The 14370-nt window shown below is 38.5% G+C and overlaps 1 protein-coding gene across 1 annotated transcript; it reads right to left on the bottom strand.

Moving 5' to 3' along the window:
* Nucleotides 1-4873: 4873 nt before the first annotated feature.
* Nucleotides 4874-6749, bottom strand: LOC135157489 (proteoglycan 4-like). Its single transcript, XM_064113240.1, has 2 exons — nt 6539-6749; nt 4874-6275 (listed from the first exon to the last, which is right to left on the bottom strand). The coding sequence occupies exons 1-2, from the start codon at nt 6690-6692 to the stop codon at nt 5083-5085; spliced, it is 1347 nt and encodes a 448-aa protein (XP_063969310.1). The 5' UTR covers nt 6693-6749; the 3' UTR covers nt 4874-5082.
* Between the last annotated feature and the right edge of the window lie 7621 nt (nt 6750-14370).

The following is a 14370-nucleotide window of genomic DNA, read 5'->3' as shown; positions in this document are numbered from 1 at the left end:
CATAATTTAATTGTATTCACAATTTTCATGAAAATGTTAATTCTTTGATCTACTTTCATGTTTTTTTTTTTTCAAATCAACTTTTTCGGGGTGGGGTAGAAATTGCTATTGAGATTTTATGGTATTTCAAGAAGTAAAGTGTTATTTTAAAAAATGGCTAAAAGTTGGAAGTTAAAGAGGGTAAGAGGATTATTTCTCCAAGAAAAACCCATTGAAAATCACGTTTACAACGCGATACGTGACATTACTGGATTCAAACTGCTAATTTATTTCACTAAAACTGATCCAGCGTGATTCAGCGATTCGAGGTTTCACTCTAAAATCAATTACCGACTAATGATAAAAAAGTGAAAGACGTGGTTTAAATGAAGAGCTTGATTCCAAAAGGGGCTAAATCAACTTCTTTTTTGCTAGCAATATTTATGTGTTTCGTGTATAATTTTCACTATCAAACATGTTTAAAATTGCAAAAATAAAATGAGATTCAACTAAGTTTTTATTCCAAAAGGAGCTAAATCCATGAACAATTAAATTCTAATACATTCTTAGACATTATTGAATGCTAGATTTTTATAAACATGGTGTAATAATCGAAAATGATAGCACTATCCTATATGTATATCAAAATGAAACAGAAGTACATAAGGGAAAGTGGTGAATCTACAAACTTGATTTACAGAGAAACACAAAATGTGAATTTAGCTCCTTTTGGAATAAAAGTTTTCACACACACACGAACACGCACACACACACTCGAGCTCTCTTTCTCACACACACACTCACGCCCTCACACACACGTTTTACACATGGATCCCAATACACATGCAAACTCACTCAAGCACATCCCACACTCTCACACCTCAGGTCTATACTCCCCTGCCTACCCAGTCTCACACATGCACCATCATCCTCACACACTGATCCCCATACCCAGACCAACGCGTACCCAAACCCTCACACATCAATACCCAGAGGCGTCGATCCGGGGGGGGGCAGGGGGGCGATCGCCCCACCAATCATAATATTGGGGGGCGAACATATCGTTTTGCACCCCCCCCCCCATAATTCCGCATGTGCACAGATGAAATAAGATTGTAATGTTACACATAAATCAGCAAGCGAGATTGAAATATACAACTTGTTCTTTATTAAATATCGTGCTCAAAATGTCCGCTTTTCAGATTGGAATATAAAAATTTTCAGCTCACGCTTCGCGCTCGCATCATTTCTGTAGCAAAAACCCATACTTTTCATAATTAAATAGGTGAATAGAATGTCCCGTTTTCCGATCTAAACCCAAACGAACCCCCACTTCGATTTGCAATCTTTCGTTGGATATATATCTTGTTCTTTATTGAAAATGTCCATTAAACTGTCATTTTTATCAGATCGAAATATCAAAGGTTTCAGATCGCGCTTCGTACTCGCATCTATTGTTCTTTTAGATACCCATTTATTACTACCGAAAATGCTTAGAATATCAAGCTTTCAGGTCAGATTATGAAGAATTTTCAGCTCGCTATCGGCACTCGCATTATCTGTGTAGTGAGATATGTATCCTCCTCATCAGTTACTTCAATTAAGCAGTCCTAAACAGGTATCTTTTTCCTGTTTTCAGGTCAGTATACTAAAAAATTTCAGCTCGCGCTTCGCGCTCGCATTATTTTGTTGGTGAGATATTTAGGGAAAGGATCCATATTGCATTTGCAGCGTGCACCCGGCGGGCACACCCCCGCTGCGGTGATTAGTGAACAGTGTGTATCTCGCCGCTAGATGCAGCTAGCGGCAGCGCGCTGTACCAATTAAAGCGGATTAACAGGAAAATCGATCCTTGCAGCTTTCTCGCAGCTTGCACGCCGCCTGCACGCAGCTAGCTGTGCTTGCGAGCGAATCTCTCCTTTTCACTTAATTCGGTCTATTGATTGTCTTGTCGACAGGGCCAGGTTTCATGTTGAGTTATTTTGAGTACATCGGTGTCTCATGCATTTAATATCATATCTCTTAATCTAATCGACATATAACTCTCTTAATTTTCGACATAATTTTTGTAATAAAACGAAATATGCCTAATCGACAATTGCTCCACGAAGTAAATGCGAAAATGATGCTGCCCCGATAATATTGCTGCACCGACATGTTCTCCGCTGTCCTTTTTTTTACAGACAAAATATTTGTAGTACATGTAGCTCCTCGACGTTCCTTTTCTTTCTTTGTAATAGTTGTATCTTTATTTGTTCGTACTTTTACAATGTTTCGTACATGTCATGACAGAATTATGAAATGTGATATTTATACTTTATAATGATAATACTAAAGATAGTGCAAGTGCAGTGGCGTAACAGGTGGGGTGCAGGGGGCGGACTGCTCCCCCGCCCCCGCGGAGCTCACTGGGAAAATGAAATGTTAAATAATGGGAAAGAGGAAATGAAAAGGGGAGAAAGATGGAAAAGGGAAGAAAAGGAAGAAAACGAGAGAGGGAAATGGAAAAGAAAAGGTCAGAAGGAACATGAAGGGAAGATAAAAGATAAAACGGAAGGAACGAGAAAAAAGGAAAGAAGAGCATGTGAGAGAGTAAAAAACATTAGAACGAGTGATCGAGGAAGTGGATACAATTAAGGAAATGACAAAATGGAACGGGAATTTATGGCGAAAAGAGAAAGAAAAGGAAAAACGGGAAATGGAAGTACAATGAAATGTAAATTATATGTAAAAACAAATAACCGCATTCATTGGCTGCGGAAGCCAAAACATTTACGGGGGGTCCACCAGAAATATGATGGACACAGGTAAAAAAATCTGACAAGCCCAAAAAAAAGGCCATCAACCTAAATTTTAAGGGGGTCCACGTGAATTAGGGGGGACGCAGGAAAAAAAATGAAAAGCAAAAAAAAGTTATTAATTTTTTTTTTTTTGGGGGGGGGACCGTCCCCCACCTCCAATTTAGGAGGGGGTGGGGCAGGTACCCCGTCCCCCCCCCCCCCTTTGCTATCAACCACTGTAACGCCCCGGAGATGGCATGGAGAATGATGGTGATATGATTATACTTTTGATGATCCTCTGTCCATAGTTTTGCTTTTATTGCAACGTTTATTCTTCTCTTTTGATGAAGGCCCGAAAGCTTTTGCATGGCTAAAAACGAAACATTACACGGATAACTACGTCTCACCATGGATCCTTCGAGAACACGCATCGATCTTACATTAACTTGTATGATCTAATGACAACCTGTTTAATATCGAACGCTATCTCTGACTATTCTCCAAACGCAGACCCGACTATGATTTCAAAGGGAGTAATACGGTATTACACTACTACTACTACTACTACTACTACGACTACTACTACAACTACTACTATTACTCTTGCCTATATGCAGGAGTTTTTTGCTGAAGGAATTGACGCGGTGATGAAAATAATGAAAAATTATTGCCGTTCTCAGTGTCAATCATTTTCTCTACCTCTCGGAGTTAAGGAGCATTGGCGGCGGAAGCCACAAATTTCTTTTTTTTTGGGGGGGGGCGCAGGAAACGAAATTGACAAGCAAAAAAACAGGTTATCAACCAAAATTTCAGGGAAGGGACTACCAAAAAATTTTGACAGAAAAGAGGTAATCAACAAGATTTTTTTTTTTTTTTTTTGGGGGGGGGGGGGGGAGGGGCACGTCCCCCCTCGCTTCCACCGCCTATGTTTAGGAGTAGGCCCTTATAATTAATTTAGAATATCATAAATACCCATTCAGATTCGGAGTGAGAGATAGAGGGGGACGGGCAGAAGAAATGGGGAATATCAAAGAGGGGATTCGGAATGAGAGATAGAGGGGGGGGGGTGGCAAGACGAAAGAAGTGAAGGAAGAAGAGGTGATTCGGAATGAATGATAGAGGGGGGGGGGTGGCGAGACGAAAGAAGTGAAAGAACAAGAGGTGATTTGGAGTGAGAGATAGAGGAGGGGGGAAGGGGGCAGAAGAAACGGGGAATATCAAAGATGTGATTCGGAATGAGAGATAGAGAAGGGGGCGGGTAGAAGAAATGGGGAATATCAAAGATGTGATTCGGAGTGAGAGATAGAGGAGGGGGGGGGGGGCGGGTAGAAGAAATGGGGAATATCAAAGATGTGATTTGGAATGAGAGATAGAAGAGGAGGGGGGCAAGACGAAAGAAGGGTGATTCGGAATGAGAGATAGAGGAGGGGGTGGCGAGACGAAAGAAAAAGAGGTGATTTGGAGTGAGAGATAGAGGAGGGGGGGGCGGGCAGAAGAAATGGGTAATATCAAAGATGTGATTCGGAGTGAGAGATAGAGGAGGGGGGGGGGGCGGGTAGAAGAAATGGGGAATATCAAAGATGTGATTTGGAATGAGAGATAGAAGAGGAGGGGGGGGCAAGACGAAAGAAGGGTGATTCGGAATGAGAGATAGAGGAGGGGGGTGGCGAGTCGAAAGAAGTGAAGGAAGAACAGATGATTCGGAATGAGAGATAGAGGAGGGGGGGTGGCGAGACGAAAGAAGTGAAAGAAAAAGAGGTGATTTGGAGTGAGAGATAGAGGAGGGGGGGCGGGCAGAAGAAATGGGTAATATCAAAGAGGTGATTCGGAGTGAGAGAGCGGGAGGGGACAAAAAGATATATATAAATATATATAAATATATATATGTATATATATGTCTATATAACATGTATGTATTTTTTTTAGTTGGCGGGTACTGCGTTATTTCACATGTCATTTCACTGTTCTGACTGTCATCTACTAGGTCTCTCATTCTTCTAAACTAACTCGTTTTTTTCTCTCTCCTTGGACCACATGCAAGCATGACAAGCTTTTTTCAACAATATACGTGCTTTCATACTGTTAAACAAAATGAGGGAAAATAGGACAAAATATATGGTGGAAATTACATTTCATTTAATCCCTTGTATGTACGATTACAAAATAACCACAGCGACCACGCTATGTAATTCATTTATACGAGTTTACATTGCAAAAATATTCATCCAATTGCGAGAAAGTCCAACAATAAAGTTCATTGATTCAAAATGCAGAACCACTGATGACATATCTGTTAACTGTCATTGCTCGGAAAGGCAAGATCTCAACGGCGGCTCAACTTCGATGCGGCTTTGCGACACTTGTTGTTTATGCACTGCCTCAGTTGCTTCTGCTGGTCCCTGGTGGCCGTCGATCCTGGATATTGCACCTCAACCTGGGCCATCATCGCTCGGAACTTTGGATCTGTCCGGAGGGCGTCCTTTGTGACCCACTCTCTTCCGTTGAATACATCCCCGCCATTGACGTTGGAACGTGCCAATTCCTCCACAGTGAAGAAATCCCCCAAGAGATGAAGAACAAGATCCTTTGCGTTCTTTGCCGAGTCGAATGCCCTCATGTACGTTATTCTCGCCATCGTCGTTGTTGCCCCGCCACAGCCGATCTCGATGACGTCATCGTCCAGTTCCTTGTAGACAGGCGGTCGACATGCTGTGTCACCCGAACGAAGTCCCTTCACCTCTTCGCGGAGCGATGCCTGCTCTCTTGAGAGATGATCGATCCGTTGCAGTAGCTCCCGATTCTGCTGGAGAATCTGCTGATTCTGCGAGAGTACTTCCCGGGTCAAATCGCAGAGCTGACCAAGAATCGGCGATGAGTGTACAGACGGTGCCCCCTGACACCATGCATCAGCTAGCCGGACAGGGTAGGCGGGCTGAGGTCGAGTAGGAGCTACATGGTAATCCGTTCGGCGGGGCTGAGCAGTTTGGTAGGTAGTTGGAGGAGCATAGACTGAGTTGGACTGAGTTGGAGCGTAGGTCCCGGTCAGATGGTTGGGTTGGTAAGGTGCAGTCGGCTGGGCTGGTGGAGGTTGGTACGTTGTTTGGCTCATCGGGACCTCGGGGCGGGGCGGCTCCTGGAAGGTCGCGCTCGTTGGCTGGGACGGCTGGACAGTCTCGGCAACTCCGCTGTCTTCTTCCTCGAAGTCCGCCGACCAAGGAGACCAAGAACCGGCTGGGGGGTCGACTTGTGTAGGCTGTAGAGCTTGCTCATCAGTCTGCTGGTCGGGTAAAGCAGGAGCTTCAGCTTGGCACTTGTCAGCTGGGGTGGCTTCATCTTGGCGTGCTGGTGTCAGAGGCTTGGCTTGGTGATTGGTCTTGACTCGCTTAGTCGTGGTTGGGTTGCTTCGCTGTAACTTAGAGCGGGCCCGAGCCAGCTTGGTCCGCGCCGACGATGTCACCGTAGGTCGAACATTTGCTGACTTCTTTTCCCTCGAGTGGAGATGGTGCCCTGGTTTTTCTGTGTAAAGATAAAACAGAAAATGCAATTAATTTAGTTATAAACATGAAGAAATACATTGCACATAATGTAACTATTTATCCTTATATCCAATGTTTTTTCACAACTTCCATTGTACAGAAATTCCTGACAAAGTTTTCATTTACACACTAATTAAACATTTTGAATATTTTGACAATTATAATGATCTTTATTGAGCTGGCTGATAAATTGAACTGCTTATGTAAAGGCTTGATCGATCTTCGATGATGTGCGTTACTTACTTATGTTAACAATTCGTGCCTTGTAGTGAGTCGACCTGTACAAGACATTGACCTCCTTGCCGACAGTCAGTTCCCCTTTCTCCTTGATTCGACTACGCAAGACAGTTTCGAAACCCTGCCACTTGCTGAGCCACTCGATCGTAACAGATGTCATGATAGTGACGAGTAGTTGATACGATAATAATAATTGACGAGATGATTGCTTTTTGGAGATTGTCGATGATATGACAGAACAAGCAAAAAGCGCTTGTATAATACCACATGAAACGCGCCAATATCTGTCGTGATTGGTCAGTAATCATTGACCAACCAGCGCGTTACCTAATTGTTCGATTAATTACTTTAGAAATTAATCCGTTAGGGGTTACTCACTATTGGTCAATTGTTTAATGACGTGGTGGCCGAGTATCAGCGTTCAAGGCTTTCTCCACGCTAGAGTACCTAAACGCACATCCGGGATCACACACTCCTCATCAATATTCAATTTCAGCACGAGAATAAAGCGAATGAAGGTGTGTGTGTGTCAACAGTGGATTCGGGTGGGCTTTGGGCAAAAAATATATTAGAGATTTTTTTTTTTTCATTCTCACTGATCGCCGTACAATAATTCTGTGATAATATTTTTGTCAGTGATTATATCATTTGCTTATGAGACCCACATTATTGTATACTTGATGAAAGACAAGACAGTAAAAAATCGATGAAAAGTTTCCGTATTGTTGGTTTAAATGTAATTTAATTTTGATAGACTTGTATGCAGTTGGTTATTATAATCAATAAACCAACATATTTTTTATATATTAGTCGAAACCTATACTCCCTATTTATTTTATTTTTTCAAATTAAATGATTATTTTATTTAATATTTCTTGTAGAAGAACAAAAAGGGTCGATGAGTGGGGTAAAATTATGGATTTATCGCTACTGTAATAGATATATGTTAAAGTGATCGATGTAATTATACATCTAAAAAGATTAGATAATGAATTTTCTAATTATTGGTTAAAATATAATTTCATTTTGATCGACTTTTACCATTTCAGTTGGCCATTATAATCTATTCACCAACATATTTGTTTAGAGCGTTGATTAAAAAAAAACATTGGTCTCATGCAGTTGTTAACATAATTACCAAAAGCCAATCAGTATTCCTAAACATAGAGCGGATTTGAAAGAAAAAAGCCCAATGTCAAAAAGATGATCAGACGCCAAATTCCCTCAATTTCAATAGCTTTTGAAAGACATCGAGGTAGTATCGACCAACGTTGTTAGATAGGCACCGAATTCTTTACCCGGATTTCACGACAATGATCGCGATATGATGGGCCCGGGGGCTTGGAACAGTATGCGATCGATTGAGATCTAAAAAGAAAGCTTATTCCCCGCTTATTGAAAGTCCCCGTCCCCCCTCCCCTTTCACGAGTGTTCATAATTGTTCTTTGATTTTGCTTTAGAATCTGCGTGGAAACGCCAAAAAAGATGAAATAAAACAATTTCATAAATGTTGGTGAAGAAAAGTTATTGACGTTGTTTGGATGACTATGGTAAAACAGTTAAAAAAATTATCAGATATCAGGCCCCCATATCTCACTTTGTTTACTTTCATTTTTAACAGAGACAAATATTTAAAACCTAGAGTATTTATTTACTCATGTTTTTTTACAGTATTTCTCTGATTTTCTGCCTTCATCGAAATCAACATGATATGATATTATCCATTTCTAATGTATATTCATATCTTTCTGCATTAGTTTATTTTCTGAATCTCGTATTCAATCATTAATTTCCGATTAATTTTGGGCATCAATTTCATATTTAGCAATGGGACACCTTAACTTGACAAATTCTAATTTCATTTCATTTCGTTCATTTCCTTTCTCAATAATTACAGTTTGTTTTTTACATTTTGACAGTATTTTCTAATATCTCATAATAATGATAATAATAACAATAATAGTAATAATAATATTAAGTATGAAGGGGTAGGATCTGAAACATGGGGGATGGCAATCACGTATACTCTAACTTGTTATCTATAAAGCGAGTACCTATTACCAGAACCCTGGTAATTTCCAACTACAAGGTCCTAATAAATAATTTGTCCTTGTAAAGTAGTTAATGCTTTTGTTTTAATGAATATGAACTAATAATATAAATAAGCCTTCAAAATCTTGATTGTCCCTAATGAATTTACATTTTATGAATGCTTTAATGTTCAATTGGAACAATGAGAATAAAAACGCGAATAATTTGTTTGATCTCGTCTAGTATTGATCAATTTTTTTATCAGGCATATCATGTGTTTGCTCCGTCATTCGATTGTATAATATCAAATTAGTATATATATTGTTTTGAACTATCAAGCTTACGTCATGTTGATGAGTAAAAGCTTATTATGCGCCTTTGCCAGCACACGGATTATCATGTTGGGGGCACATGTATTAAATTATGGCATTCATCCCCATCATGATAAACCAAAATTGAAAATACTTTTTGTAATATTATGCAGAGATATCATATTTAAAACATTGATGTACATTATTTTATTTATTTTGACATTTATGCTCCTCAAAAAATGTCTTATTTACCTGTAAAAATAAATATCATCAAACCGAAACTATGGCTGTTGGCATAGCTTCCTTTTACCTTGTTTTCATACAAAACTCAGGATACGTTTGTTGTTTTTTTTGAAAAAAAAAGTTCAAAGGGGACGAGACATCAAAGCACCCCGTTAATTACCCTCGACAATGGGTTTAATCTCTCCCATTAACCCCCCCCCCCCCCCCACACACACACACAAGTCAGCCCTTATTGACAATAGAGTCAGGTTGAAATGATCCTGGCCCTGGAAATTATCAACATCCTGCTTAGCGGAAAATGAAAGGGAAAATCACAGGGATTATTTTGTCTTCTTCTTTCTTTTGTTGCCACAAGAGTGTTAGAATAAAAAGAACTTGATTGGTCTTTCAATGATAGTTTACTGTAAGTATTAATGCGTATCAGCCATGCAACGTGGCCAACATGCCGATGAGAAAAGGTTATATATCTCAACATATTTATATTTTCGTTAAACATCTTGAGTGTCAAACTCTATCTCTTTAATCATCTCCTCCGAAAAAATGATAATTTTTTTTCTTTTTCAATAAATGAAACAATATAAAACTCTTGACATATATAACAGTCATTGTTTTATTGAAGGATTGATTGAATAGCCTGTGTATGTTTATAATCGTTATTGTTGTCATCCCAATCTCTTCTTACAATTTCTTGTCACAATAATGAATAACAAATCTTTTAATGCAACTGTTTGTGGTATTGTAATATTAGTAAGATTTGCGGTACTTGATGACAATTGATAGATAAAAGTAGGAAGTAGAGGGATGCGAATTATAGGAGGAGAAAAACGAGCATATTAAAGCGATGAGGAAAAGCCGAATAAGAAGTAGAAGTGGATCGAGAAGAACAAGAAGGGGTAGAAGAAAAAGAAAGGCAAAAATAATAAGGTAATAGATTATGCACAAGTAAAGCGCTTAGAGACTCAATGTGATAAGCGCTATATGAATGTTGCTATCATTATTTCATTATTATAAGATGGAGGGGTGAGAAAAGGATATCCAAGAAAAGGAAAAGAGGAAGAAATGGGTAAAAAACAACGGGAAAAAAAGAAATATAAAATGATAAAGAGGAACAAAAGGCGGAAGAAATAAAAAGAGAGAAATAAGACGGAGGGGAGAAGAAAACCAAAAACAAAAGAGTACATGCAGACAGAGAAGGGTATGAAGGTCGTTAATCAGAAATTGGATGGAGAAGAAAAACCGGCAAAAGAGTAGATAGAACGGGATGAAGAACAAAAACATATATAGACAGAGGAACAAAAGCCAGAAGAAAAGGAAAAAGAGAAAAGCAATAGGACCGAATAGGTTGAGAAATGTAGAGGGAGGAGAAAGGAAGAAGAAAATCGGGGGGGGGGGGGAGAAGAATGGGCGTTGAGGAGAGGCTTCATTTATGCATGCTGTTATGCCAACAAACTTGTTATCTGCACTTCACATCGCACGGCACCCTATTCACATATAAATAAAATCACGCTTCAAATAATGTTTGAGCACCACTCTGCTGTGTGTTGACTTTGACCTATGAAGGATACACTTATTATACAGAAGTAATTTTGAATTTTATATAATGAACTAACAAAATAATGTATTTTAGTGACTGATGTTATTGTTAATGACTGGATGAGAAAATCTCCAAATTCAAAACGGTGAAAAGTAGGGGAGGCGAATAGGCCTACACGGCCTACACCCCCCCCCCCCCCGATCCCGCCACCGACCTAATTTATGTTTTGTGTCATTTTCTTCCCTTACTGAAATCTATGGATTGACAGATAGTCTTCCTCTATATAGCACAATAAAACAAATATTGAAAATGGTTTAATTAAATAAGTATTACAAAATCAATAAACATGTCTTATGTTCATAATTTATGTTTGATTTGGTATTTTAAACAATGTATTTCAAAGGGATGGTATTTTCAGGGATTTGGGTTATGAATTTTTTTTTCATTACCACATACCCTATAGGAACTACTGAAAACTAGCTTTTTATAATGAATATTTTTGCGACAACACATCTAACCCTCCCCCCCCCCCTTATAAAAAGCGAAGAGCACAAAAAGCCGACGCCAGGGGATTATCTTTCTATACAAAATGAAATTCAAATTGTTATAATATTAAAACAAAATCTTAATTGATTTATTTCGTTATTTTCAGTCGGCCTTAACAAATATTTTCTTTTCGAGCGGTTATAAAAAAACACACTGACATCAATTTTTTTCATTATCACCAAAAATGAATCCGTATTCCCAAACATAGAGCCGATTGAAAAAAAAAAGACTGTTGAAAAGATAATCAGACGCCCAATTCCCCCAACCTCAATATCTATTGACTGTAGAAAGACATCGAGGTAGTATTGACCAAAGTTGTAGATTGGCACCGAATTCTTTACCCGCACGACAATGATCGCGATATGATGGAGCAGGATGGGCCAGGAGTTGGAACAGTTTTCGATCGATTGAGATCTAAAAAGAAAGCTTATTCAAAGTCCCCCCCCCCCCCCCTTCACGAGTGTTCATAATTGTTCTTTGACCGGCGAGCTTTGATAAGAATTTGGTTTAGAATCGGCGGTATAAAGCCATGGTATTAAACCGCCCACAGAATGAATCGGTGAAGTTCATTAAGAATTATGATTCATCCTTCTCTACCGAGAAAGTGACTACTTGATGCTGAAAATAATAAATGCAAACGAATAATTTAAAATTGAACATACAAAACAATTCTATCGATTACATGTGGTGTAATAAAAAAAATTGATGTCAATATTTTGGATGAATTCGGTGAAACATGAGCCTATATGCATATTGCCATGAAAAATAAATGAGTGTAAGGGTGATATCTGATCCCCTATTAACGAAAAAAATATTATTTTTACCTAAGGATAATAAACTATTATTGGGTAGCACAAACCATTAACGTTACTTGAGGTTTTACCATAATTGAAAACAGTTTTCAATTTATTTTCCCATATTTAGCTTTCGGCAAGGGGGAGCATGCTTAACCCTAAATAGACTGGGCTATTTCTACGCCTAAGAAGACTGGGGGGGGGACTGATTCAGCCCCCCCCCCCACCCACTTTCGTTCTTTAATAAGCCTAACAAGCATTCATCATTGTGCAAAAATTAAAACAATCAAAAAAAAAAATTGAAAATTGCGTCGCGCTTTTATGACACCCAACTTATTTCTCCAATAGCAAGGCATTTAATTTGCAGACTAATCGCCCTTCTTTTCATCATCCATACCTATGAGACCATGGATCTACACGTAGGCAGGTGCGAACGAGGGGGAGGGGGGGGCGGATCGGGAGATGTTGGCGCATCCCGTAAAATTGTGACAAGGAGAGAGAGGGAGAGAAACTGCGAGAGAGAAAAATCCACGATGCCTTTATTTCGTGGAGCTGACCGACGAAAAAAATGAGCCCCTGTAGAAAAAATCCTGAATCCTCGGCTCCTATTCATTTTGAATGCATATTCCTACTATTATGTATGTTTATTTTACTTTGTTTATTCCCGGTTGAAATAAAACATAATAGTTGCCCGCAACTAGCATATAGCAGTTTTAGCGATGGCGCGATTAAAATAGAATACAAGAATATTTAAAGCAAGAATATACCCAAAGAAATTTATGATGACAGAAACAAATTCAAAATGGTGTCAAAAACATCAATATAGATGAAAATAAAGAAAAATCAGAAAGAAATAACATATAAGGTAGTTATTTCAAACCAATAAAAAAGTAAGACAGCATAATATCTAACGAAAGAAAGAAAGAAGCATCAATTTTGAGTGTCGAAAGATTTGGCGTCATCATCATTCTCCCAAATAATGTTGTCTGCCGTTGCTATCAATGTTCGCTTTAAAAGGTTACACTCGGGCATCATATTCATATTGTCTCATTTTTTTGTATTTATGTTTTTATTAAGAATCAGATCAAATTACAATATTTACAGTTATTCAATGAGATAAACATGTGGGATTAATACTATATGGCTCAGTCCAGTTGGTCCTTATTGTCGAATTCATGTACATAAAAATGAAATATTGTATAATTCAAACAATAAAAAACAAAAGAAATAGTGAGTGATGGACATCATCGACTGTCTCATTTGCATGCAACTGAGTTGTGCATAATTATAACTGTTTTGTGAAAAAGTAAGTGGAGCTTTAAAATGTCATAACTTTATTTTACATCCGATTTTGATGTAATTTTTATCGTTATGCTAGTTTTATTTTTCTTTATTTATTCAAATCAACATTTTTCTGGGGTGGACTTTACCTTTAATAATAAAGGTAAACACTATATGCATGGGCATCAATCGTGCGACTGCTCATATTCTTTCAAACGAACGCCTGGTCTTGCGCTTCCTGATTTTCATGCTCAGGGATCAACATTGTTGTTGTCAGTGCTATCAAGCAATGTTAACGTTTGAATAAAACAGGACAAAATTGGCGTGTAATGCAGTATCCAGCTGTATCCGGCCGCAAAAAACAAACGTAAAAGAAATCATTGATTCAATTTTGATTATTTTTCATACGTGAAGTCGTTTTCCAAAGTTCCCGAATCTTCCGTGTCAATCTGAATTTGCAAGCTGCACCATTTTCAAAATCGGCAGTACTTCTTTCGATAGTATTATTTTCACTTCAGTTCGTTGACAACGGAATCTCTCCGGGTGGACATTATAACGTTAATTATGTCAATAAAACAAGATATGTTTATCTCCCAATGGCCTAGTTACAGAGCCTTTAAAGGGATATAAAACCTTTTATAAGTCGACTTGGCGAGATAGCGTATCTCGCCATGTCGACATATAACTTTTATAAGTCCACTTGGCGAGATAAAGTATCTCGCCATATCGACATAATAAGGTTATTAAGTCGACATGGCAAGATAAAGTATCTCGCCAATTAAGTTGTCGAGTCGATAGCACTTTAAAGGCTCCGTACCTAATTGTTTTATTCTCTCAGTAAAACCTTTACATAAAAAAAACAAATATAATACAAAGTTAAAATACATGTATTACAAATCAGTGTAAAAGACAGTCTAAGAATTGCATTATGATTCAGAATCATACTGAAGTAGTAAATTGCGAGAATTTTATTATCCACATCTGCACTGATCGGTCGCCATGTATGCGAGACGACGAGGCGCACTAGCTAGCTGTAGTCGTTTCCAACTTGGTCATTGCTTCCATATCATGCTTCGCTACGGACATTAAAGAAAGCCT

Source organism: Lytechinus pictus, chromosome 18 (assembly GCF_037042905.1).
Source record: "Lytechinus pictus isolate F3 Inbred chromosome 18, Lp3.0, whole genome shotgun sequence".
Taxonomy (NCBI): Eukaryota; Metazoa; Echinodermata; class Echinoidea; order Temnopleuroida; family Toxopneustidae; genus Lytechinus; species Lytechinus pictus.
This window is presented reverse-complemented; position numbering and strand designations above follow the sequence as displayed.

Excerpts from the sequence above, each read along its gene's own strand:
- LOC135157489 (XM_064113240.1), bottom strand. The coding sequence starts at position 6,692 with ATGACATCTGTTACGATCGAGTGGCTCAGCAAGTGGCAGGGTTTCGAA. Across the intron at positions 6,276-6,538 it reads GGCACGAATTGTTAACATAA|AAAAACCAGGGCACCATCTC; the intron begins GTAAGTAACGCA and ends ATCTTTACACAG.